Source organism: Hypanus sabinus, chromosome 18 (assembly GCF_030144855.1).
Source record: "Hypanus sabinus isolate sHypSab1 chromosome 18, sHypSab1.hap1, whole genome shotgun sequence".
Classification (NCBI taxonomy): domain Eukaryota; kingdom Metazoa; phylum Chordata; class Chondrichthyes; order Myliobatiformes; family Dasyatidae; genus Hypanus; species Hypanus sabinus.
In genome coordinates this window covers 57,884,123-57,910,936 of record NC_082723.1, presented here as the reverse complement: position 1 = coordinate 57,910,936, position 26,814 = coordinate 57,884,123, and the positions used below count along the sequence as shown (strand labels likewise).

The following is a 26,814-nucleotide window of genomic DNA, read 5'->3' as shown; positions in this document are numbered from 1 at the left end:
GGAGATACTGTAATGAGAGATGCAGAGGTGACAGAGGAATTGAATGCGTATTTTGCATCAGTCTTCACAGTGGAAGACATCCTCACTATACTGGACATTCAAGAGTGTCAGGAAGTGAAGTACGTGCAGTGAAAATTACGACTGAGAAGGTGCTCAGGAAGCTTAATGGTCTGAAATTGAATAAATCTCTTGGACCTGGTGGAATGCACCCTCAGGTTCTGAAAGAAGTAGCTGGAGAGATTGCGAAGGCATTAACAATGATCTTTCAAGAATCCATAGATTTTTGCATTGTACTAGATGACTGAAAAATTGCAAATGTTGCTCTGCTATTTAAGAAGGGTGGGAGGCAGCAGAAAGGAAACTATAGACCTGTTAGCCTGACATCAGTAGTTGGAAAGTTGTTGGAATCGATTGTTACAGATGAGATTACGGAATACCTGGAGGCACATGAAAAGATGGGCCAAAGCCAGCATGGTTTCCTGAAAAGAAAATCCTGCCTGAGTAACCTACTGCAATTCTTTGAGGAAATTACAAGCAGGTAGACAAAGGAGATGTAGTAGATGTGATGTACTTGGATTTTCAGAAGATCTTTGACAAGGTGCCACACATGAGGCTGCTTAGCAAGATAAGAGCTCATGGAATTACAGGGGAGTTACTAGCATGGGTGGAGCATTGGCTGATCAGCAGAAAACAGACAGTGGGAATAAAGGGATCCTATTCTGGCTGGCTGCCAGTTACCAGTGGAGTTCCACAGAGGTCAGTGTTGGGACTGCTGCTTTTTACGATGTATGCCAATGATTTGGATTATGGGATTAATGGATTTATGGCTAAATTTGCCAATGATACAAAGATAGGTGGAGGAGTGGGTAGTGTTGAGGAAACAGAGAGCCTACAGAGAAACCTAGATAGTTTAGGGGAATGGGCAAAGAAGTGGCAAATGAAATACAATGTTGGAAAGTGAATGGTCATGCACTTTGGTGGAAGAAATAAATGGGCAGAGTATTATTTAGATGGGGAGAGAATTCAAAATGCAGATAGGCAAAGGTACTTGGGAATCCTTGTGTAGGATACCTTAAAGGTTAACCTCCAGGCTGAGTCAGTTGTGAAGAAGGCAAATGCAGTGTTTGCATTCATTTCTACAGGTATAGAATATAAGAGCAGGGATGTGATGATGAGGCTCTATAAGGCACTTGTGAGACCACACTTAAGAGTATTGTGTGCAGTTTTGGGCTCCTTATTTTAGAAAGGATGTACAGTACTGACATTGGAGAGGGTTCAGAGAAGATTCACAAGAATGATTCCAGGAATGAAAGGGTTACCGTATGAAGAACATCTGGAAGCTCTTGCGATGTATTCCCTGGAGTTTAGGAGAATGGGGGGGGGGGGAATCTCATAGAAACATTCTGAGTGTTAAAAGGTCTGAACAGATTAGATATTGCAAAGTTATTTCCCATGGTAGGGGAGTCTAGGACAAGAGGGCATGACTTCAGGATCGAAGGACGTCCATTTAGAACAGAGTTGCGGAGAAATTACTTCAGTCAGAGGGTGGTAAATCTGTGGAATTTGTTGCCATGAGTGGCTGTGGAGGCCAAGTCATTGGGTGCATTTAAGGCAGAGACAGATAGGTTCTTGATTAGCCAGGGCATCAAAGGGTATGGGGAGAAGCCAGAGTAGTGGGGATGACTGGAAGAATTGGATTAGCCCATGATTGAATAGTAGAGCAGACTCGATGGGCCAAATGGCCTACTCCTGCTCCTATACCTTCTGGTCTTATGGTCTAAAAAGTCTGCAGAAGGTACCACAGACAAGGTCTAATAGAGAAAGTGTGCAAGGCAGACAAAAAGCGCAGCCAAGTGATAAGTCTCAAACACAAAACTAAGCAAATGAATGAAATTATCAAATACAAAACAGAATCAGACACCGTAGAGTTTGACAAAGGCGAACTGTCATATCTAGAACTGCATAGTATGACTGAAGCAGATTCTAATATAATATGGATCACAATAGATATGCAAAACTGAAAATTGAACTAGATACAAGGTCAGCTTTATCCATAATTCCAGAGGCTGACTACAACACTCTTTTCTAAGCTACCATTAGAGAATACCATGTGAGCATTTCAAGAATGAAATCTCATATTGTGGACATGCCATTGAGAAGAATGGCTTACATAAGTCACAAGAGAAGATTGAAGTAGTGCTACCTACAGGCATCCAAACCAGAAAATTTGTCACAACTCAGGTCATACTTGGGCCTTGTAAACTACTGCCACCAGTTTCTCCCAAACATTGCTACAGTGCTGCATCCATTGAATGCACTATTACAGACAGGAGCAAAGTGGGAATGGTCATCAGAAAGATGTGAAAAAGCATTCAAGGAAACAAAGAGACTAATAACAACAGATGAACTGCTTACCATTTATGACCCATCTCTGCCCTTCAGACTGGTGTGCAATGTGTCCTCTTATGGTATTGGAGCCATTTTGTCACATATTATGAAAGATGGATCTGAAAGCCTGATTGTGTTTGCTTCAAGATCACTTGACGAGCACAGAACACAACAATGCACAGTATGGGGAATACAGAAGTTCCATCATTACCACTACATTCAAAAGTTTATGCCACTGACGGAGTACCAGCCCCTTGTGTCCATTTCCAATCCCAGGAAGGGAATTCCAGTGATGACTGCAACCTGCTTGGGCACTTTTCCTAGGAGCCCACTCTTAAGACACAGAGTTCAAGGGCACCAAACAACACAGCAATGCTGATGGCTTGTCACGTCTTCCACTGTTGGCAAGTGAAGAAAACTCTTCATTCTGTGACCCAGCAGAAGTGTTCCACACTGCATTGCTGGACCAGTTGCCGGTAATAAATTCCAAAATAGAAGGGAAACAAGGGATGATTCAACATTGTCAAAAGTCTAGGGAATCACAATGCAAGGATGGCCAGCTTACAGTAACCCTATGTTTCCAGAGTTCTCAGCAAGACAAGACCAACTGTCGGTATGTCAAAAAACGCTGATGTGTGGATCTTGTGTCGTAGTTCCCACTAAACTGTGCACTAAAGTGTTAGAAAATCTGCATGAAGGACACAATCTGGGTACAGTCAAGATGAAGAGTCTGGTGTGGTGGCTCAGAAAAGATAAACAGATTGAAGACTTGGCAAAACCAGTTTGGGATGCGAAAAAGTTCAAAATACACTCTCACAGACACCGTTACGCCCATGGGAGTGGCCGTCATCACCTTGGTTAAGAGTATATATTGACTTTGCTGGGGCATTCATGAACTCCTTGTTCCTGATTTCTGTGGATGCTCATTTGAATTGGCTGGAGGTTTACACCAATGAAGTCAACCACCTCTGCAAAGACTGTCTCTGCCCTGAGGACTACCTTTGCCAGAAATAGCTTACCAGAACAAATTGTGAGTGACAATGGGAGACAATGCACATCAGAAGAATTCCAGCTATTCATGAAGAAACCTGCCATCAGACATTTTAAGTCAGCTCCTCACGAATGGGTTAGCTGAAAGGTTTATCTAAACCTACAAGAAGTCCATTAAAGTGATGGGCAAGGAGGGCATTTCTCTACAGCACAAGATGGACAACGTCCTTTTTGTGCATCAGAACTCTGTTCATGCGATGACAAGTCAAACACCTGCAATGCTGTTCATGAGCAGGAATCTGAGATCTTGCATAGACCTCCTGAAACCAGATCTATGGAGGGAAGTGCAGAATAAGCAGTTCAGCCAGCTGCCAAGTGAAGCAGCAATGAGCTTCAAGATTGGACAGGAAGTCCTGGTGTGTGATCACCAAGAAGACACGTGGACACCTGGTCAGATAGCTTCAAGAACTGGACCACTGATGTACACAGTGTATGTAGGAGAGCAGGCATGGAGATGTCACGTGGACCAGATGCTGGATGCTCAACTGAAGAACAAACTGCATCTAACGAGATGTACACATTACGGTCACCAGGCTTACCACTCAGTAATGATCGTGTCACTGACAGCAACGTAACACCAGAAACTGCGAACGTTGTCTTAGACAAACCACCTACCAAACCTGATGCCACTCCACAGGGCCAGAGGCACTATCCTGAAAGTAACAGAACTGCCCAAAAGACTGAACATTTAGAACTGTGTAGTTGTAGACTGTTATTGTGAAAGCATGTTTATTTGGAATATGGGTTAATGAAAGGGAAATTAAATGTTTTGTACATGTACAGTTTTATGCTGTATTAATCTAAAGGGGCAGAAATGTAATGTATGGATCTATTACTTTTAGAGCAATGACCCCCACCTTAGCACTACATGTTGATCTGTTGACTGTGCGTGCGCATTTTTTTGCTTTCTCTCTCTCTCTCACTCTGTAACATGAATACACCAGTTAAAACCATCTCCCACATCTATGCTTTTTTAATTGATATGTAGTTGTGCACAGGCAAAGCAAAAATATTTACGAGGATGTTGCTAGGACACAAGAGCCTAAGTTATAGGGAGAGGATGGAAAGGCTGGGACTTTATTCCTTGGTGTGTAGAAGAACGATGTTATAATGGTATAAGGGGTATCAATAGGGGAATGCATGTATCCTTTTTCCCAGGGTTCGGGAATCATGGACTAGAGGGTATCAATTTAAAGGGAGAGGACAAAGATTAAAAAGAACTTGAGAGGCAACGTTTTCACTCAGAGGGTGATCTGTATATGGAATGAACTGCAGAGGAAGTTATTGTTGCAGGTAGATAAACAACATTTGAAAGTACTTGGATGGAGAGTGAAAAGGATATGGGTTAAATATGAGCAAATAGGACATTTCCACGGATCCATTGGGCTAACAGGCCTTTTGTGTGCTGTATGAATCTATGACTGTATGGTGTGTGAGGAAGAAGGTGTGCAGGTCTCATAGACACACAATACGTGATAGGCAGATGAATAGCCACACGTGTTCCTTCAAGATGTGAGAATTAGCATAGTAAATCTGACACTCTGAAGGATGCATGGACAGAGGAATGTGTACACCAAAGGGTATGTCTACTGAGGAATGTGTACACTGAAGAATGATACACCAAGGACTGTACACTGAGGAATGGTACACCAAGGACTGTAAGGATTGTATACCGAGGAATTTGTACACTGAGGAATGGGCACACTGAGGACTGTACACTCAGGAATCGGTACACTAAGGACGGTACACCATGGAATGGGTGCACTGACAAATGGGTTCACTGAGGAATGTGAACACTAATGACTGTACACTGAGGAATGTGTACACTAAGGACTGTAGATTGAGTGGGAACACTAAGGACAGTACACTGATGAATGTGTACAATAAGGAAGGTACACCATGGAATGAATACACTGAGGAATGGGTGGACTGAGGACAGTACACTTAAGAATTGCATACCCTAAGGACTGGACACTCAGAAATGTGTATACTAACACTACACATAGGAATGTGTACTATGAGGAATGTGTAAACTAAGAACTGCATACTGTTGAGTGTATACACTGAGGAACAGGGACACGAAGCACTGTACACCGAGGAATGGGTACACTGAGGACTGTACATTGAGGAATGAGTACACTAGGACAGTACACTAAGGAATGGGTACACTGAGGACTCTACACATAGGAATAGGTGCATTAAGGAATATACGCTGAGAAATGTGTATGTTGAGGAATGGGTACACTAAGGACTGTATACTGAGGAGTATATTCACTGAGGAATGAGTACAGTGAGAAAGAGGACACTAAGAACTGTACACTGAGGAATATGTACACCCAGGACTGTGTTCACCAAGGACTGTACACTGAGGAATGGGTACACTAACACTGTACGCTTAGGAATGTATACAGTGAGGAATGGGTACACTAAGAGCTGTACACTGAGGAATGTGTACGCTAAGACTGTACTCTGTGGAGAGTGTACACTGTTGATTGTATACACTGAGGAATGGGTACACTAAGAACTGTACACTCATGAATGAGTACACAGATGGATGGGTACAGTAAGGACTGTATACTGACAGATGTGTTCACTGAAGAATGTGCACATGAAGGACCATACACTGAGGAGTGTATTCACTGAGGAATGTGTAGAACAAGGACTGTACACTGAGGGATTTGTACACAGAGGATCATGTATACAAGGGACTGTATATTGAGGAATGTGTATTCTAAGGACAGTACACTGAGGAATCTGTACATGTCGGAATATGTACTTGAAGGATTGTTCACTAAGCAATGTGTACACTGAGGACAGTACACTGAGGTGTATGTACACTGAAGAATGTGTACACTAAGCACGGTACACTGCAGAATGTGTACATCGAGGAGTGTATACACCAAGGAATGGATACACTAAGGACTGTACACAGATGAATGTTTACACTGAAAAGGAACATTAAGTGCTGTACACTGAGGAATGAGTACACAAAGGACTGCATATTGAGGAATGTGTACACAATGGCCTGTACTCTGAGGAATGGATACACTGAGGAGTGTGTACACTAAAGAATGCATACACTAAACACTGTACATGAAGGAATGGGTATACTAAGAACTGTACACTAAGCCCTATACACTGAGGAATGTGTACACTAAGGATTGTACACAGAGGAGTGTACACTGAGGGGTGCCTACACTGAGTACTCTGTACTGAGAGTGTATACATTTAGGATCTATGCACTGAGGAATGTGTATACAGTGAAATGTATAGACTGAGGGTGTGTGCGTACACTGAGGACTGTAGATGAAGGAGTGCGTACAATGAGTGGTGTGTATACTGAAGAATATACACTGAAGGGTATACACTGTGAGCCACTCTATGAGGACTGATACACACTACATGTGGACTAAATTCTTGTTCCTGTTGGCTTGCAGCAATCTCCTGCAATTTTGAATCCAGTCCATGCGAATGGGAAAATGAAACGGACAGTCTTTGGTGGCTGTTTGGCAGTGGGAATGGTTCAAACTCGAGTACCCCGGGCCCGATGTATGATCACACCATCACTCATGGAGGTAAGCTGGAGGACCCAGCACTGGCTCTTTTATAAGCAATCAAAGAGGCTCTCCAAAGGAGGTTGGAGCAAAAAAGAAAAAAGATTAGTTTATTTGGCATATGTACATCAAAACACTGAAGCATATGGTGAAAGTGGCATTTGCATCCACAGCCAATGCAGTCCGAGGATGAGCTGGGGGTTTGTGACAAGTATCGCCGTGCTTCTGGCGCTAACATCGCATGCTCACAATTTACTAACCCCAACCCGTATGTTTTTGGAAAGTGGGAGGGAACCAGAGTAGCTGGAGGAAAGCTACGTTGTTACAGGCACGATGGACAAACCCGTTACAGGCAGCACCAGAAATGAGCCCCGTTTGCTGCGTTGTGAAGTGTTATGCTAACCCAGGGGTGGGCGAACTTTTTGACTTGAGGGCCACAAAGGGTTCTAAAATTTGACAGGGGGGCCGGACCAGGAGCAGATGGACGGAGTGTTTTGGTAATACACCTCATAAGAGAAAATAAAATATCATGGGATATGTAGAAAACATGTGCTTTAATTTCAATTGAAAATGAACAAATGCATTACAACAAAATATCTGTCTTTGAAGTCCCATGGTATTTAGCTATTTATTGAAATGACTTTTAAAACACTGAAAATTAAATGAATAAAATACAGCTTTTTTTAATAGTAACAGTTATTATTTTAAAGCACTGAAAATTCTGTTATCCTTCAAGATATTATCATCATCACTCTCCTCCTGACTGTCTTTATTTCAAAAACGGTAGGAGATGCAGGTCTACTTGTCCTGCTCCTTCTTATTCAATTGTCCCCTGTGCCAAAACTCAACAACGACCAGCACAAAGACAGAACAGTGACAGCGCGCCAGTATGCGGAGTGTGTTATTTGATCTGGAGCACATTTTTTATTTTGAGAACGTAGTGCACCTGCGCAATACTCATGTCCATCACTTAACAGAAATGACATGTAACATGTAAGGCTTATTGAAAAAAATATTTTCAAATGAATTTTTTACATAACACAACGAAGAAACTTATTTTTAATTTCAGTGGGAACAGTGTTGTTGGTCTCCCTTTTTAGCCAGTGCATCAAAGTCTGGATTTAGTTTTGTTGTGGCAATTCTCAGGATGGATCTGAGGTGTTGGTCAGTTAACTTGGATCTGTGGCTGGCTTTGTTGATGTTCATGATGCTGAACGCCTGTTCACACAAATAGGTCGAGCCGAACAAAGAGTAAAGCGCAAATGTGGAGTAATACGCTGCACCTCAACAAAGGTCAATGTGTAGCGGTGTGCTACATGCAGCACTAAAATTACGACACGGAGTCAGTAACTGCAGTCGAAGAAAAAAACTTTATTCGAAATCCCCAGCCTCACTTTTAAGCCTCCCTCAACCTGCCCCCCTGCGCAGAGGCTCCAAAGCTCTGTGCTCGCAAATCCCCACAGGCTATCTCCCTTAGCCGGAACGCTGGCTAATTGTGAGCCGGTTCGGATGTGCCAGGAAATGGGTCACCACAAATGTATATAGAGTGCGTCATCTATTGGGAAAACGCCAGAATTGCGGGGAAAAAACGTTAACAAGGTTTATTAATATAATTTCATCAAGTTCTGCGGGCCGGATTAAAAAGCTTAACGGGCTGCATATGGCCCGCGGGCCGTAGTTTGCCCATGCCTGTGCTAACCCCTCGCAAACTTATTAGGTAAATTATTTCCATCCTCCCCCTACAAAACTGATCTCACAAGGTAAAATAGCAGTCATGTAAAGGTCTTCCATAAATTAGTACAATATTATCAAAGTAAAGTACTTCTTAGGAAGAGTCATCATGATGTGATAAAATTTAATATTTAATTGCAGAGGGATAAACAGTTAATTGGTCTTAAAGGCAGGTTCAAAGGTCTAAGGAAAAGTGGAAATGGAAATCAGATGATCAGTCAGTGGAAGAATCATTTGGAAACAGTTGAATGTTTCCTATTGACAAATGAATAATGCACAGACCAATATCTCCCTGATTAATTATTAATATAAATGTGGATTGAGATTGAAAGGAAAGGGCAATGAGGTACAATGAATACTGAGAATGCGGAGAGTTACAGAAACCATCAAAGCTTAAATAAACCACTGGTGAAGAGATGAAAGTGGGATAAAGGCCTTCCCAACCCAAAGCACTGGAGATTGTGGGAGAAGCTATCTAGACTGATAATATTGGAGAGTCTGGTAGGAGCTGTCTAGACAGGTAATGTTGGCAAGTCAGGTAGGAGCTGGCTAGACTGGTGTTGTCGAGATTCATTCTGCCCTAGTTAGGATTGCAATGACCTATCTTGCCTCATTTTACCAATGACTCTACTCACCCCGTTCTCCGTCCCCTTCCACAAGGCTGAGTTTTGAGTGATTCGGTGAAGTTTCCCTCTTTACTGTCAACCTTCAGAGACAGCATACATCGGACAATAACACTAGTCCACAGCCCACAGGGCAGAACATATCACCAATCGTTGTGCAGAGGAGGCAGCACAGGACCTTGGTGTCCACAGCAACACTGCTGTGGGGTGTCAGTGCCAACCCACACACCTGGCCCTCACTCTGGCAGCATTTTCCCATCTACAGGTTGGTACCTGTTCGTCAGCCCTGCATCAACAGGTGGCAACAATACTGCTGCACGACTTGTCTCCATCAATCAGACCGCCACCGCCTGTGACCTGTGCTTCTCCTTCTGGTACCACATGTATGGCCCCAGTATCGGTAAGTCACCAGTCATGTCAGTCTCGTTTACTTTCAGTGCTTTGTCAACAGACGGTATTCAGATCTGCAGACACTCACTGGGGCACAGTACCCCTCACTGGGATAAAGACTACGGGGGTACTGTATCCCACATACTGACCGTCACAGGGATACAGTATCTCACAAACTGCCCTCACTGGGATACAGTATCTCACACACCGACCCTCACTGGGATACAGACCCCCACACACTGACCCTCACTGGGATACAGTATCTCACACACTGACCCTCACTGGGATACAGACCCCCACACACTGACCCTCACTGGGGTACAGACCCCCACACACTGACCCTCACTGGGATACAGACCCCCACACACTGACCCTCACTGGGGTACAGTATCCCACACACTGACCCTCATTGGGATACAGACCCCCACACACTGACCCTCATTGGGATACAGTATCCCACACACTGACCCTCACTGGGATACAGTATCTCACAAACTGCCCTCACTGGGATACAGTATCTCACACACCGACCCTCATTGGGATATGGACCCCCACACAATGACCCTCACTGGGATACAGTATCTCACACACTGACCCTCACTGGGATACAGACCCCCACACACTGACCCTCATTGGGATACAGTATCTCACAAACTGCCCTCAGTGGGATACAGTATCCCACACACTGACCCTCACTGGGATACAGTATCCCACACACTGACCCTCACTGGGATACAGTATCTCACATACTGACCCTCATTGGGATACAGTATCTCACAAACTGCCCTCACTGGGATACAGGCCCCCACACACTGACCCTCACTGGGATACAGTATCTCACAAACTGCCCTCAGTGGGATACAGTATCCCACATACTGACCCTCACTGGGGTACATACCCCCACACACTGACCCTCACTGGGATACAGACCCCCACACACTGACCCTCACTGGGGTACAGTATCCCACACACTGACCCTCACTGGGATACAGACCCCCACACACTGACCCTCACTGGGGTACAGTATCCCACACACTGACCCTCACTGGGATACAGTATCTCACACACTGACCCTCACTGGGATACAGTATCTCACAAACTGCCCTCAGTGGGATACAGTATCCCACACACTGACCCTCACTGGGATACAGTATCTCACATACTGACCCTCATTGGGATACAATATCTCACAAACTGCCCTCAGTGGGATACAGTATCCCACACACTGACCCTCACTGGGATACAGTATCCCACACACAGACCCTCACTGGGATACAGTATCTCACAAACTGCCCTCAGTGGGATACAGTATCCCACACACTGACCCTCACTGGGATACAGACCTCCACACACTGACCCTCACTGGGGTACAGTATCCCACACACTGACCCTCACTGGGATACAGACCCCACACACTGACCCTCACTGGGGTAGAGTATCCCACACACTGACCCTCACTGGGGTAGAGTATCCCACACACTGACCCTCACTGGGGTAGAGTATCCCACACACTGACCCTCACTGGGGTACAGTATCCCACACACTGACCCTCACTGCGATACAGTATCTCACAAACTGCCCTCAGTGGGATACAGTATCATGGGTTTACCTCCCATGCTCACACTGGCTGTGAATTGGGTTTACCTCCCATGCTCACACTGGCTGTGAATTGGGTTTACCTCCCATGCTCACACTGGCTGTGAATTGGGTTGAAGATTTATGAATGATGTTCCAGGTTTGTAGGATGGAATTGGTGTGTTCTTGTCAAACGGGGGTGATTTTCCATTGCTTGCCTTTCCCTCCTCCTCCGCCCCTTCCCCTTCTCAGGGCTCCTGTGCAGGCGCCTGTTGAGCTGTGCGGTCACTGACTGGGGAGCCGAGTTTCGTGTCACTCTATGATCTTTTGGCTGATTAAGGGCCCGCGGACGGCCCCGTTCCTCCACTCGGACCCCGCCGCTCCCGTCGCCCCGGCGACATCTCGCCCTGGCGGATCGGCGAGGCCTGCCCGTCTCCATGGCAACCCGCTCAATCCTGCCCACGGGCGCCCTCTGCAGGCCAACACGCCCAGCGCTGGAGGCGCCCCAGCATCCCCGGAGCAAAGTGGGTCCCAAAGAGTCTCATCCCGATAATTCAGCTGCCTCGCCCAGTGTGGCAAATTCCCTGCCTCAATCTGCAAACTGTCCCTGGATGCACACCTCCCCATCATTCCATAACCTTTTTCCTCAAACCTCCACTCACCCCCACCCATCCCCTTTCAGCTGCACAAGGTGTTCCCCTCTCTGGTACTCTGGAGCCCATTGCGGAGGGGAGTGCCTGTGACTAAGACTGAGCTCCCCCTACAGGGTACCTGAACCTCAAGGCGCGGCAAGAAGGGCAGCCGGAGCAGCTCCTGTGGACCAGGACCGCGACACAAGGTAACGAGTGGAGGCGTGCATTCCACACCATCAGCCCACAGCTCAAACACTTCCAGGTAACTCACGCCGTTCGTGTGGTGTGGCTCTGTGGTAGGGAGGGAGCGTCGAGTCGAGTGAGGGCTGGTACTGTGGGAAGGGCAGTATTTAAAGGATTGCTTCTCAGGTTTTGGTTGCATTTCTGCCTTGCGCTCCTGACATACAGGTACCCAGTACCGAGGGAACATGTCGCTTGGATGACCTGTTGGTGGATTTGCCTCTGGACCTAGCCAAGATGGCCATTCAGGGGTCCAGGTGGCAGGCAGCCAAAAATTCAAACCAAATTTAATTGTCATTCAAACCATAGGTGAATATAGCCAAATGAGACAGTGTTCCTCCAGGCTGAGGTGCCAAAACAAACCCGCATGTTCAAAATAATCAGCAAAAATGGAAAACACATTTTTAGTCCAAGTCCTGCAATTTGATGGCTCCTGGCTGACTGATCCAACACTGGAGGACAGCACCAACAGGGGAGCCCACCCCTCCAACAGAGACCAGACGCCATGCTACAAAGCAGGACCAAGTATTGAGGTATAGTCCTCACCATAACCGAGGCAGCACTGCTGTCTCTCCACCACACAAGCGGGCCTGCTGTAATCAATGTCCAACAGCATCTTGCAATCGCAAAAGAAATGTCCAAGACAGTCACTCACAGATTCACTACATGCTGCCTTTGCGCCAACTCAAAGGCACCAACTTCGAGTACCATGGTCTGCACCCAGGTCAGCTCTTCCGAACCCAGTGAGACTTCTCCTGTGGCCCGACACCCTGACGGAAATCCACAGGCCCAAAGGCCTGACTCAACCTCCCCAGGCCCAACGGCCTGACTCGACCTCCCCAGGCCCAACGGCCTGACTTGACTCTCTTGACCTCTCGTGCCGACACACCTTTTCTGAACCACTGGCCAGCTCTTACGACACCCCGGCCAGCTACTCCCAACAATGAGCAGCCCACTGATGCGGTGGACCTGTTGTACACGTTGTTATTGGAGACAAGGATAGTCTTACTATACATTGAACAAAGGAAAGTCCACCTTTGGTTAGCCCCTGAGAGGCTACTGCATGTATACCTGCCGCCATCTTGCCCAGGATGACAATGTGCTCCTCTTCCGGGCATATGTTCATGTCAGGATGTATTTGGAGAGGGAGCATGCAGTCACAATGAATACAGAGGGAGATCAAAATACAGACAAGTGGCAAGGACAGGGCTTCTGCCTTGGGTATCGGATACCTTTACCAGCAGCCAGGTACTACCTACACTAACAACTCTGGCACTGAGTCAGAGTCACACACTACACTGAGGGGCTAATCTTCCCCTGGCATATGTTGTGGCTGAAGAACCTGACCCGACTGGCTGTGCACGGTTACCCTGGAATGTGTGTGGGCTGATGTGCTCATGAGGTTTGCTCATGAAGGAGGGCGTGTGACTCAGAGGGGATTTTGCAGATCGCGGTGTTCCCGTGTGAGTGCAAGTCTCAGCGCTGGAGTGACCTGGTGTGCAGCAGTGGTAGGGGAGGAGGGACGAGGGGGGGTGGTTTGATGGAGTGTCAGGCTGCTTTCTTCTGCGTGGTGTTGAGCTTCCTGCGAGCTGCACTCACCCGAGGCATCACACGCCTGACCGATGGCTTGGAGACGGCAGCAAACTCTGGTTCAGCGCGCACAAACTGGTGGGAGAGGAGCTCGGCAAACAAAGATCTGATGTTCCGGGCCGAGAGCCTTCGTCAGGGCTGGAAAGAGAGGAGCTTGTCGGGAGTTACTTACTGAAGGTTGTCCAGCGCTGACCTGCCCTTGTAGTTCGGAACTGATGTGGCTGCTCCAGCTGACTGGTCAATGATGAGCCCTGCAGTGGGGGGAGCATCTGATGGTGGCAGTACCACTGAGCATCAAGAGTATCTCGCTCGATGCTCTCTTGGAGGAGAGGTGGTGGCCTGGCTCTTTTGGTATTTGCCACGTTAGCCCATGTGTGAATGTTGCCTCGGACGAGCTAGAGGGATGGGCAGTTTCGCTCACTGGCTGGTATATAGTGGATTTGAAGAAAGTTTTCAAAATTGCAGGGGGATCTTGATCAGCTGAGTAAGTGGGCCGAGGAACCGCAAATGCAGTTTAATTCGGATAAGAACGTGGCGTTGCATTTTGAAAAGTCAAATCCGGGTAGGACCCTTACAGTGAATGGCAGGGGCTCTGAGGAGCTTTGTAGAGCAGTGTGACCTTGAAGCACAAGTTCTCTGAAACAAGGTGCTGAAGAAAGCTTTTGGGAGGCTGGTCTTCACCACTCAGGGACTGCGGATAATAGCTGGGACTTCATGGTACACAGGACACTGGTGAGAATGCACGTGGACGATTGTGTTCAGTTTTGGTTGCCCTGTTATAGAAATGATGTTATGAAACCAGAAGGAGTGCAGAAAAGATTACGAAGATTCTGCCAAGACTTGAGAAAATGATGTATAGTGAGAGGTTAGACAGGCTTGGAATTTATTCCCTAGATGATAGGAGCTTGAGAGGTGATGTTGTAGAGATGTATAAGATCATGAGGGCTACAGATAGGGTGAATGCACTGTCTTTTTCCCAGGATTGGGGAATCGAGAACTAGAGGGCATAGGTTTAAGGTGAGGGGAGAGATTTAATAGCACTTTGAAGAGCATTTTTTACACTAAGGGCAGTATCTATGTGGAGTGAGCTGCCAGAGGAAATGGTTGAGACAGGTACAATTACAGCTTTTAAAAGACATTTGGAGGGACTACATGGATTGGAAAGATTTAGAAAGCTCTGGGCCAAATACTGGCAAAGGGACCGGCTTGTATGGGGCAACTTGGTTTGTAGGGACCAGATGGGCTGAAGTGCCTGGTTGCATGTTATGTAACTTAGTGAGATCTGCACTGAATTGAACGTTGTGCAATCATCAGTGACCATGCCCATTTCTAAACGTATGATGGAAGGAAGGTGATGAAGCAGCTGAAGATGGTTGGGCCGAGGACACTGGACAGACGGGGGAGGGAAGGAATTCCCGAATTAGCACTCTGTCAGCTGAACTGATTGAAAGCAGGGATCAGCATGGACCAGAATTTACCACAAGATATTGACCTGAAGATATAGGAGTAGAATTAGGCCATTTAGCCCATTGAGTCTGCTCTGCCTTTTCATCATGGCTGATCCAATTTTCCTCTCAGGCCCAGTCTCCTGCCTTCTCCCCGTATCCCTTCATGCCCTGACCAATCATGAATCTATCAACCTCTGCCTCAAGTATACATAAAGGCTTCCAAAGCTGCCTGTGACAAAGAATTTCACAGATTCACCACTCTCTAGCTAAAGAAATTCTTCCTCATCTCTGTTCTAAATGGACACACCTCAATTCTGAGGCTGCATCCTCTGGTCTTAAACTCTCCCACCATAGGAAACATCCTCTTCACATCCACTCTATCAAGACCTTTCACCATTCAATAGGTTTTAATGTGGTCACCCCTCATTATTCTGAATTTCAGTGAGTACAGGCCCAGAGCCATCAAACGCCCTTCATATGACAAGCCATTCAATCCTGGAATCATTTTAGTGAACCTTCTTTCAACCTTCTCCAGTTTCAACACATCCTTTCTAAAATGAGGGTCTCAAAACTTCTCACAATATTCCAAGAGAGGCCTCATTAGTGCTTTATAAAGTCTCAACATCACATCCTTGTTTTCATATTCTAATCATCTTGAAATTAATGCTAAAATCGCACTTGCTTTCCTCACCACAGACTCAACCTGCAAATTAGCCTTTTGGGAATCTTGCACAAGGACTCCCAAGTCACTTTACACCTCAGTTTTATTTTTGTATTTTCTCTCCATTTATAAAGTATTCAACCCTTTCATTTCTTCTACCAAAGTGCATGACCATACACTTCCCGACACTGTATTCCACCTGCCATTTGGAGGAGAGGGGTGGCCATTTCGAAGGGAAGGCAGCCAAACTCATTGAGGTATTGGGAAACAAGATAGTGAAATGGAAGTCAGTGCAGTACTGACTATATATATATATATATTTCTGATTGTAATTTATGGTTTTTCTTTTATTATGGTGCATTGCAAACAAAACATTACACACCATACTCCAGTGACACTACAGCTGATTCTGATTCTGTTTCCTGGGGCTGCAGCTGATATTTGAAGCAAGCCTGACCGAGGAAGCAGCGGATATCGCTATCGATGACATCAGTGTCGTGGGAGGGGCCTGTGAGCCCCAACATATGTGCAACTTTGAAGCCGACTGCTGTGAGTTCACCTTCACAGGGTTACAGACCTGGCAGCGAGAGCGGGGAGGCTCTCCGAACAGCACCGACAGGCCGACCAGCGATATCACCAAGGAAACGGAGCAAGGTGACAGCGCTGAATTCACCTATCCTCAGCTTCCACATCAACAACACTTCATGTCCTGAACGGAGGCTGAGTGTTGGTAGTGTCTTTGTCTGTCAGACAGTGGGACATGCACTGTGCTTGCAGTGAGATTGTGGGATACGCACACACATGGCCCTAGTACTGGGACGGTGGAACACACACTGTCCTTGCCCTGGGACATTGGAACACACACTGTCCTTGCACTGGGATATTGGAACACACACCATCCTTGCCCTGGGTCATTGGAACACAAACTGTCCTTGCCCTGGGTCATTGGAACACACACTGTCCTTGCACTGGGTCATTGGAACACACACTGTCCTTGCCCTGGGATATTGGAACACACACTGTCCTTGCCCTGGGACATTGGAACACAAACTGTCCTTGCCCTGGGTCATTGGAACACAAACTGTCCTTGCCCTGGGTCATTGGAACACACACTGTCCTTGCCCTGGGATATTGGAACACACACTGTCCTTGCCCTGGGACATTGGAACACACACCATCCTTGCCCTGGGATATTGGGAAACACACACCATCCTTGCCCTGGGTCATTGGGGGACACACTGTCCTTGCCCTGGGTCATTGGGGGACACACCATCCTTGCACTGGGATATTGGAACACACACTGTCCTTGCACTGGGATATTGGAACACACACCATCCTTGCCCTGGGACATTGGAACACACACTTTCCTTGCCCTGGGACATTGGAACACACACTGTCCTTGCCCTGGGATATTGGAACACACACTGTCCTTGCCCTGGGTCATTGGGGGACACACTGTCCTTGCCCTGGGTCATTGGGGGACACACCATCCTTGCCCTGGGATATTGGAACACACACTGTCCTTGCCCTGGGACATTGGAACACACACCATCCTTGCACTGGGTCATTAGAACACACACCATCCTTGCACTGGGTCATTGGAACACACACTGTCCTTGCCCTGGGATATTGGAACACACACTGTCCTTGCCCTGGGACATTGGAACACACACTGTCCTTGCCCTGGGTCATTGGAACACACACTGTCCTTGCCCTGGGTCATTGGAACACACACCGTCCTTGCCCTGGGTCATTGGAACACACACTGTCCTTGCCCTGGGATATTGGAACACACACTGTCCTTGCCCTGGGACATTGGAACACACACTGTCCTTGCCCTGGGTCATTGGAACACACACTGTCCTTGCCCTGGGTCATTGGGACTCACCATTCTTGCCCTGGGACATTGGAACACACACCATCCTTGCCCTGGGATATTGGGAAACACACACCATCCTTGCCCTGGGTCATTGGGGGACACACTGTCCTTGCTCTGGGACATTGCAACACACAGTGTCCTTGCCCTGGTTCATTGGAACACACACTGTCCTTGCCCTGGGTCATTGGGGGACACACTGTCCTTGCCCTGGGTCATTGGGGGACACACCATCCTTGCACTGGGATATTGGAACACACACTGTCCTTGCACTGGGATATTGGAACACACACCATCCTTGCCCTGGGACATTGGAACACACACTTTCCTTGCTCTGGGACATTGCAACACACACCATCCTTGCCCTGGGTCATTGGAACACACACCATCCTTGCCCTGGGATATTGGAACACACACTGTCCTTGCCCTGGGACATTGGAACACACACTGTCCTTGCCCTGGGACATTGGAACACACACTGTCCTTGCCCTGGGATATTGGAACACACACTGTCCTTGCCCTGGGATATTGGAACACACACTGTCCTTGCCCTGGGACATTGGAACACACACTGTCCTTGCCCTGGGACATTGGAACACACACTGTCCTTGCCCTGGGATATTGGAACACACACTGTCCTTGCCCTGGGATATTGGAACACACACTGTCCTTGCCCTGGGTCATTGGAACACACACCGTCCTTGCCCTGGGATATTGGAACACACACTGTCCTTGCCCTGGGACATTGGAACACATACCATCCTTGCCCTGGGACATTGGAACACACACTGTCCTTGCCCTGGGATATTGGAACACACACTGTCCTTGCCCTGGGATATTGGAACACACACTGTCCTTGCCCTGGGTCATTGGAACACACACTGTCCTTGCCCTGGGTCATTGGAACACACACTGTCCTTGCCCTGGGTCATTGGGACTCACCATTCTTGCCCTGGGACATTGGAACACACACCATCCTTGCCCTGGGATATTGGGAAACACACACCATCCTTGCCCTGGGTCATTGGGGGACACACTGTCCTTGCTCTGGGACATTGCAACACACAGTGTCCTTGCCCTGGTTCATTGGAACACACACTGTCCTTGCCCTGGGTCATTGGGGGACACACTGTCCTTGCCCTGGGTCATTGGGGGACACACCATCCTTGCACTGGGATATTGGAACACACACCGTCCTTGCCCTGGGACATTGGAACACACACTGTCCTTGCCCTGGGACATTGGAACACACACCATCCTTGCCCTGGGACATTGGAACACACACCATCCTTGCACTGGGACATTGGAACACACACTGTCCTTGCCCTGGGATATTGGAACACACACCATCCTTGCCCTGGGACATTGGAACACACACCATCCTTGCCCTGGGACATTGGAACACACACTGTCCCTGCCCTGGGACATTGGAACACACACTGTCCTTGCCCTGGGACATTGGAACACACACCATCCTTGCACTGGGTCATTGGAACACACACCATCCTTGCCCTGGGACATTGGAACACACACTGTCCTTGCCCTGGGATATTGGAACACACACTGTCCTTGCCCTGGGACATTGGAACACACACCATCCTTGCCCTGGGATATTGGGAAACACACACCATCCTTGCCCTGGGTCATTGGGGGACACACTGTCCTTGCTCTGGGACATTGCAACACACAGTGTCCTTGCCCTGGTTCATTGGAACACACACTGTCCTTGCCCTGGGTCATTGGGGGACACACTGTCCTTGCCCTGGGTCATTGGGGGACACACCATCCTTGCACTGGGATATTGGAACACACACTGTCCTTGCACTGGGATATTGGAACACACACCATCCTTGCCCTGGGACATTGGAACACACACTTTCCTTGCCCTGGGACATTGGAACACACACTGTCCTTGCCCTGGGATATTGGAACACACACTGTCCTTGCCCTGGGTCATTGGGGGGGACACTGTCCTTGCCCTGGGTCATTGGGGAACACACCATCCTTGCCCTGGGATATTGGAACACACACTGTCCTTGCCCTGGGACATTGGAACACACACCATCCTTGCACTGGGTCATTAGAACACACACCATCCTTGCACTGGGTCATTGGAACACACACTGTCCTTGCCCTGGGACATTGGAACACACACTGTCCTTGCCCTGGGTCATTGGAACACACACTGTCCTTGCCCTGGGTCATTGGAACACACACCATCCTTGCCCTGGGTCATTGGAACACACACTGTCCTTGCCCTGGGATATTGGAACACACACTGTCCTTGCCCTGGGACATTGGAACACACACTGTCCTTGCCCTGGGACATTGGAACACACACTGTCCTTGCCCTGGGATATTGGAACACACACTGTCCTTGCCCTGGGTCATTGGAACACACACCATCCTTGCCCTGGGATATTGGAACACACACTGTCCTTGCCCTGGGACATTGGAACACACACTGTCCTTGCCCTGGGACATTGGAACACACACTGTCCTTGCCCTGGGATATTGGAACACACACTGTCCTTGCCCTGGGATATTGGAACACACACTGTCCTTGCCCTGGGACATTGGAACACACACTGTCCTTGCCCTGGGACATTGGAACACACACCGTCCTTGCCCTGGGATATTGGAACACACACTGTCCTTGCCCTGGGACATTGGAACACATACCATCCTTGCCCTGGGACATTGGAACACACACTGTCCTTGCCCTGGGATATTGGAACACACACTGTCCTTGCCCTGGGATATTGGAACACACACTGTCCTTGCCCTGGGTCATTGGAACACACACTGTCCTTGCCCTGGGTCATTGGAACACACACTGTCCTTGCCCTGGGTCATTGGGACTCACCATTCTTGCCCTGGGACATTGGAACACACACCATCCTTGCCCTGGGATATTGGGAAACACACACCATCCTTGCCCTGGGTCATTGGGGGACACACTGTCCTTGCTCTGGGACATTGCAACACACAGTGTCCTTGCCCTGGTTCATTGGAACACACACTGTCCTTGCCCTGGGTCATTGGGGGACACACTGTCCTTGCCCTGGGACATTGGAACACACACTGTCCTTGCCCTGGGACATTGGAACGCACACTGTCCTTGCCCTGGGACATTGGAACACACACTGTCCTTGCCCTGGGATATTGGAACACACACTGTCCTTGCACTGGGATATTGGAACACACACCGTCCTTGCCCTGGGACATTGGAACACACACTGTCCTTGCCCTGGGACATTGGAACACACACCATCCTTGCCCTGGGACATTGGAACACACACCATCCTTGCACTGGGACATTGGAACACACACTGTCCTTGCCCTGGGATATTGGAACACACACCATCCTTGCCCTGGGACATTGGAACACACACCATCCTTGCCCTGGGACATTGGAACACACACTGTCCCTGCCCTGGGACATTGGAACACACACTGTCCTTGCCCTGGGACATTGGAACACACACCATCCTTGCACTGGGTCATTGGAACACACACCATCCTTGCCCTGGGACATTGGAACACACACTGTCCCTGCCCTGGGTCATTGGAACACACACCGTCCCTGCCCTGGGTCATTGGAACACACACCATCCTTGCCCTGGGACATTGGAACACACACTGTCCTTGCCCTGGGACATTGGAACACACACTGTCCTTGCCCTGGGACATTGGAACACACACCGTCCTTGCCCTGGGACATTGGAACACACACCATCCTTGCACTGGGTCATTGGAACACACACCATCCTTGCCCTGGGACATTGGAACACACACTGTCCCTGCCCTGGGACATTGGAACACACACTGTCCTTGCCCTGGGACATTGGAACACACACTGTCCTTGCCCTGGGATATTGGAACACACACCATCCTTGCCCTGGGATATTGGAACACACACTGTCCTTGCCCTGGGACATTGGAACACACACTGTCCTTGCCCTGGGATATTGGAACACACACCATCCTTGCCCTGGGATATTGGAACACACACTGTCCTTGCCCTGGGACATTGGAACACACACTGTCCTTGCCCTGGGATATTGGAACACACACTGTCCTTGCCCTGGGATATTGGAACACACACTGTCCTTGCCCTGGGACATTGGAACACACACTGTCCTTGCCCTGGGACATTGGAACACACACTGTCCTTGCCCTGGGATATTGGAACACACACTGTCCTTGCCCTGGGATATTGGAACACACACTGTCCTTGCCCTGGGTCATTGGAACATACACCTTCCTTGCCCTGGGATATTGGAACACACACTGTCCTTGCCCTGGGTCATTGGAACACACACTGTCCTTGCCCTGGGTCATTGGGACACACACTGTCCTTGCCCTGGGATATTGGAACACACACTGTCCTTGCCCTGGGTCATTGGGACACACACTGTCCTTGCCCTGGGTCATTGCGACACACCGTCCTTGCCCTGGGTCATTGCGACACACCGTCCTTGCCCTGTGTCATTGGGACACACCATCCTTGCACCGGGACAGTGGGCACACAATGTCCTCAAACTGGAATAGTGGGATATACACTGGATGCATAGTGGGGGAAACCACTGTTCTCGCACTGAGACAAGGGGGTACACGCTGTTTTCACTCTGGGATAGAGAGACACACACTGTCCTGGCACTGAGATGGGTGGGGAGGGGGTGCACTGTTTTCTCACTGGGGCAATGGAGTATACACTGTCCTTGCACTAGACAGTGGGAAACACAGCATGCTCACACTAGGACACACAGTGAACCTGCAGTGGAACACATACTGTCCTCACACTTGCAGTTGGAAACACGCTGTCATCACTCTGGGACGCATGCTGTTCCCATAATTGGATGCACATAGTCCTCATACTGGGACAGTGGAACACAGACTGTTCCCACACACTGGGACAGTGGGAGGCGGGCTGTTGCCATGTACTGGGACAGTGGGACAGAGGTGGTCCCCACACATGGGGACAGAGGCCGTTCCATGCTCTGGGACAGTGGATTGCTGGTGTATTTCGATATCAAATGAAAGCAGCTTGGTGGGGAATCAACTGGCGGTGGTGTTGCCTTATTCTGGCTGCCCTTGTCCTTCTTGGTATTAAGGTTGGAAGGTGCTGTGGGAGTGGTTAACTGCTCCAGTGTAGAGGGCACACTCTATGCCACTGATAGGTGGCAGGGGTGGGGTTGGTGGCTGAATGGATAGCATGGGGGCTGCACTGCCTGTCAAGGGGATTTTTTGTTCCGGGATGGACGTATCTCACCCGGATGGACGGAGATTGCTCCATCACACTCCCGACCCGTGATTGGTCAGTGGTGAGACGGCGTTGTGGTTTGGGGGCAGGAAGCCATTTGGTGACCAGCTCTGGTAGTCAGGGCATGTGTATGGTTGGTTAATCAGACGTGGGTGTTCGGTTCTTTCGTTGCAGGATACTACATGCTGGCTAACACCAGTCAGCAGATGCTCCCAAGTGGCCAGGCATTGGTCCTGGTGTCACCGCCCCACGCACCGCGAGACATAGTTTGCCTGCAGTTCTGGGTGCAGGCGAACGTCAGGAATTCAGGTAATGGCAGCGTGTCCAATCCCCAGTCTCGCTGCGATTGTACCACAGCCCAGTGCCTCTCCACCGCTCCTCGCCAGCCCCTGCCCGTGACCCCAACCCACACTCCGAGTGTGTCCTTCTTCACAGCGCTGGGTCTTGGTGAGAGAGGTGGCAGAGATTTGAGGTTTGGTCACTGAGGGTGCTGTCTCAAACCAGCCCTCTCAAATCCTGGCCGCCATCCCTGGATTGGAGCCTTCATCCCAACTGTGGGAGGCGTTGGCACGGCTTGGTCACCCTTACAATCCATCCAGAGGTGGTCAGGGAGTACACTGGGAGGCGGCCATCTGCCTTCTCCCCCTTCAATTGGCCAAGGGTTTCCCTGGTCCCATTCCCAGGGTCACTTTGCTCGGTGGCTTCACCTCACCCAGGACTCAGAGCTTTCGGAGACCAAACCCTGTGTTCTTGCCCATGTCACTCCACTGTGCCCAGGGATGGGCTAGCAGCCGTCTGAGGGGCCCTGGTCAGGCGGCTGAGGTTGGCCCAAGTGCCACATAGCAGGAGGTGAAGAAGCGCCTGAATGCCCAACTTCTGTGCTGTGAGGGGGGGGGCTGGAAGGGGAGACAAGGGAGGGCAGGTGTAGGGTAGGGTGTCACTGAGGGTGGATGCAGGGATTGGGGAGTGTGACCTGATCCTGAGAAGTGTGCGGGAAGGGTAGGGGGTGGGGTTTGAGGAGCGAGTGAAGACAGTGCGTTTGGGGAAATGTGGTGGGTGGTGCATACAGGATGCAGTGTGGGGTAGAACTGTCTAATGGATATGGAGATTGTAAATTAAGAGACGGGGAGTCCGGGAGAACCGCAGGGGGACTTGACCTGAGGCTTGGACAGCACCTGCCATAGCTGTCCCAAGATGGGATGGGAGAGTGGGTTGGGGTCGAGTGGGGGGGGGGGGGATATTCTTCCCGGCCACTGTTGACACACAGAACCAGAACACATATCACATGCTTCACTGGGCAATTACACAACAACGTCACAGTCCCTTCCTATACTGACCCCATGCAATTTCTTAAATAATGGAGCTAGGTTAGAGCAACTCACTAAACAAATTGTTGGACTGGGTTGTTACTGTTTCTGCATGAAAATTTGGCGTTGCATGACGCACCGATTATTCCACTACAATGCACTGAGGAAAACCCATGGCAGAATGCAAAGTGAAGTGCAACAGTTACTGCTAACACCAAGCAGACGGGTTTGCAAGTTCTCTGGTGTTAGCTAGTCAAGGGGAAGCTGGCTCTAAGAGAGTGTGGCAGCAGGCAATGATCGGGAGGTCAGAAACCATTCTGACAGTGAACCTGTGACTGGGCTTGTTCATGGGTTTAGGTATCTGTCCATTGCAAAGGGGCAATGATTCAGCACATAAGAGGGTTAGTCTGCAAGTTGATTAAAAGTAGTCTCTAAACTTGGAGTCGGTTTGGACAATGCACCTGGTACATCAAGACTCTAGCCCTGCGTGTACCACAGACAGCATCTCCTCATTGTTAGCGGAGACCGTACACACTGAGCAAAGCTTCCTCTACACTGTCCCATCATACACCCAGAGGACAGGGGCAGAGGGTTAGACAGAATGAATCTCCTACACTGTCTTGTCACAAGCTCCCAGGTCTAGTGTTAGACACAGAGAGAATGAAGCTCCCTCTACATTCTCCCATCACACACTCCCAGGATTAGATACAAAGTGAAGCTTCCTCCACACTGTCCTGAGACACGCTCATAGGACAATGGCAGAGGGTTAGCCACAGAGTGAAACCCCTTCTCTACAATGTTCAGCACATCCCCACCCCCCAGGGCTGAAGGGTTAGAACAAATTTCTCCCTGAAAAGTCCAAACAGGTGTTCCCAGGGCAGAACAGGTTAACTGGGCAACTGTAAAAGAAGGTTAAGAGAAAACAAAAGCAGTTTAGATACAGGTTCACTGTCTGTGCAGGTTCAATACAATAAATCACCCCATACTCTCTCACGACAGAGAAAGTTAGAACTTAATTTTGAATAGATTAGATTGAAGCTCCCTTTACACTGTTCTCCCAATACTCCTGGTGCACAAGACGAAGATTTGTTACAGAGCTAAGCTCCCGCTGTGTTGCTCATTCTGGCCTCCCCCTGTAACAAACAGGTATTTTGAACGTCTATGTGGAAGAGGACTCACTGGGGAAGAGGCTGATCTGGAGTAACGTGGTAGCCCCACTAAAGACATGGAGGCTGGGCAGAGCCAACATACAAACAGATCACACTTGGAAGGTAACGGATCAGGCAGCATGTGCCCTGACCTTGTCACTGACTGATTTTTTGAAAGGGGGGGTGCTGGTTGAGTTGTAACTCTGGGACCGGTCATACTTTGGATGAATATCGTCACTCTGTGGGTTTGCTGTTACTCGATGGGAATGACGTTATTGGGGAGTGGTGAACTTGGTGAGAGTAGTATTGCGCGGAGACGTGTTACTGGGATGACTGATGCTCTATCTATGTAGCTGGTGTTTGAAGCGGTCGGCGGAGGAGCAGACTTGTCGTACATTGCCATTGACGACGTGATGCTGTTGCACACCCAGTGTCCCCGGATGGGTGAGTGATGGATGGAGTGCTGAGACGAGCTGGAGACATGCTCCCTTACACCTCTTCATCTCCACACTGTGCCAGTGGCAGGCCCAAACAACCTTAACTCTTCCTGCCTGGGCCTCTTGGATCTGCAGCCCATTCCCACACTGGCTCCCCGCCTCTCCAGAGCATTGCTGGGAGATGGCAGTAGAGAGATTGGACCCGCATACACACAGCCAGGGTGGGTGGGGTGGCAACACACAGGAGCTTCCCCAGACCTATGCCATGACAACTGATGTGTGGCCCCACCTCAGCCTAGGAACATAAACACTGATGGCATGTTGTGGAGGGTGGGTGGGTTAATCTATTGAAGGCAATGGATCATCACTGCCAATTCATGATGATGCCAGTAGCCCTAGTGGGCACTGCTGGGGACTGACACTGGACTAGGCTTCTTGGTAGGGGAGAGAGATGTGATCAGTGGTCAGCAGAAGAGACCCTAGGTCAGTGGTCAAAATGAGGGACACGGGCTCAGATGTCAGTAGGAGGTAGACATTAGGTCAGAGGAAAAGAGACCCAGTGGTCAGTGCAAAAGAGATTGGGTCAGTGGTCAGTGGGAGAGAGACTGGGTTGGTGGTAAGTGGGAGAGAGACTGGGTCGGTGGTCAGTGGGAGAGAGACTGGGTCTAGTCAGTGGGAGAGAGTCTGGGTCAGTGGTCAGTGGGAGAGAGACTGGGTTGGTGGTCAGTGGGAGGTCAGTGGTTGATGGGAGGGACTGGGTCAGTGGGAGAGAGACTGGGTCATGGTCAGTGGGAGAGAGACTGGGTGGGTGGTCAGTGGGAGAGAGACTGGGTCAGTAGTCAGTGGAAGAGAGACTGGGTCAGTGGTCAGTGGGAGAGAGACTGGGTTGGTGGTCAGT

General features: G+C 49.1%; 1 protein-coding gene across 2 annotated transcripts in view; it reads left to right on the top strand.

The window, feature by feature from the left end:
- The window catches only part of LOC132407633 (apical endosomal glycoprotein-like), a 58,945-nt gene that overhangs the window by 10,800 nt on the left and 21,331 nt on the right, over positions 1 to 26,814 (top strand). For both annotated transcript variants that reach the window (XM_059994414.1, XM_059994416.1), the window contains exons 2-8: positions 6,876 to 7,013; positions 9,612 to 9,746; positions 12,078 to 12,205; positions 16,317 to 16,536; positions 23,199 to 23,333; positions 25,478 to 25,602; positions 25,833 to 25,923. In XM_059994414.1, the coding sequence (XP_059850397.1) occupies positions 6,876 to 7,013; positions 9,612 to 9,746; positions 12,078 to 12,205; positions 16,317 to 16,536; positions 23,199 to 23,333; positions 25,478 to 25,602; positions 25,833 to 25,923 (972 nt within the window). The remainder of the gene's footprint in view (positions 1 to 6,875; positions 7,014 to 9,611; positions 9,747 to 12,077; positions 12,206 to 16,316; positions 16,537 to 23,198; positions 23,334 to 25,477; positions 25,603 to 25,832; positions 25,924 to 26,814) is intronic.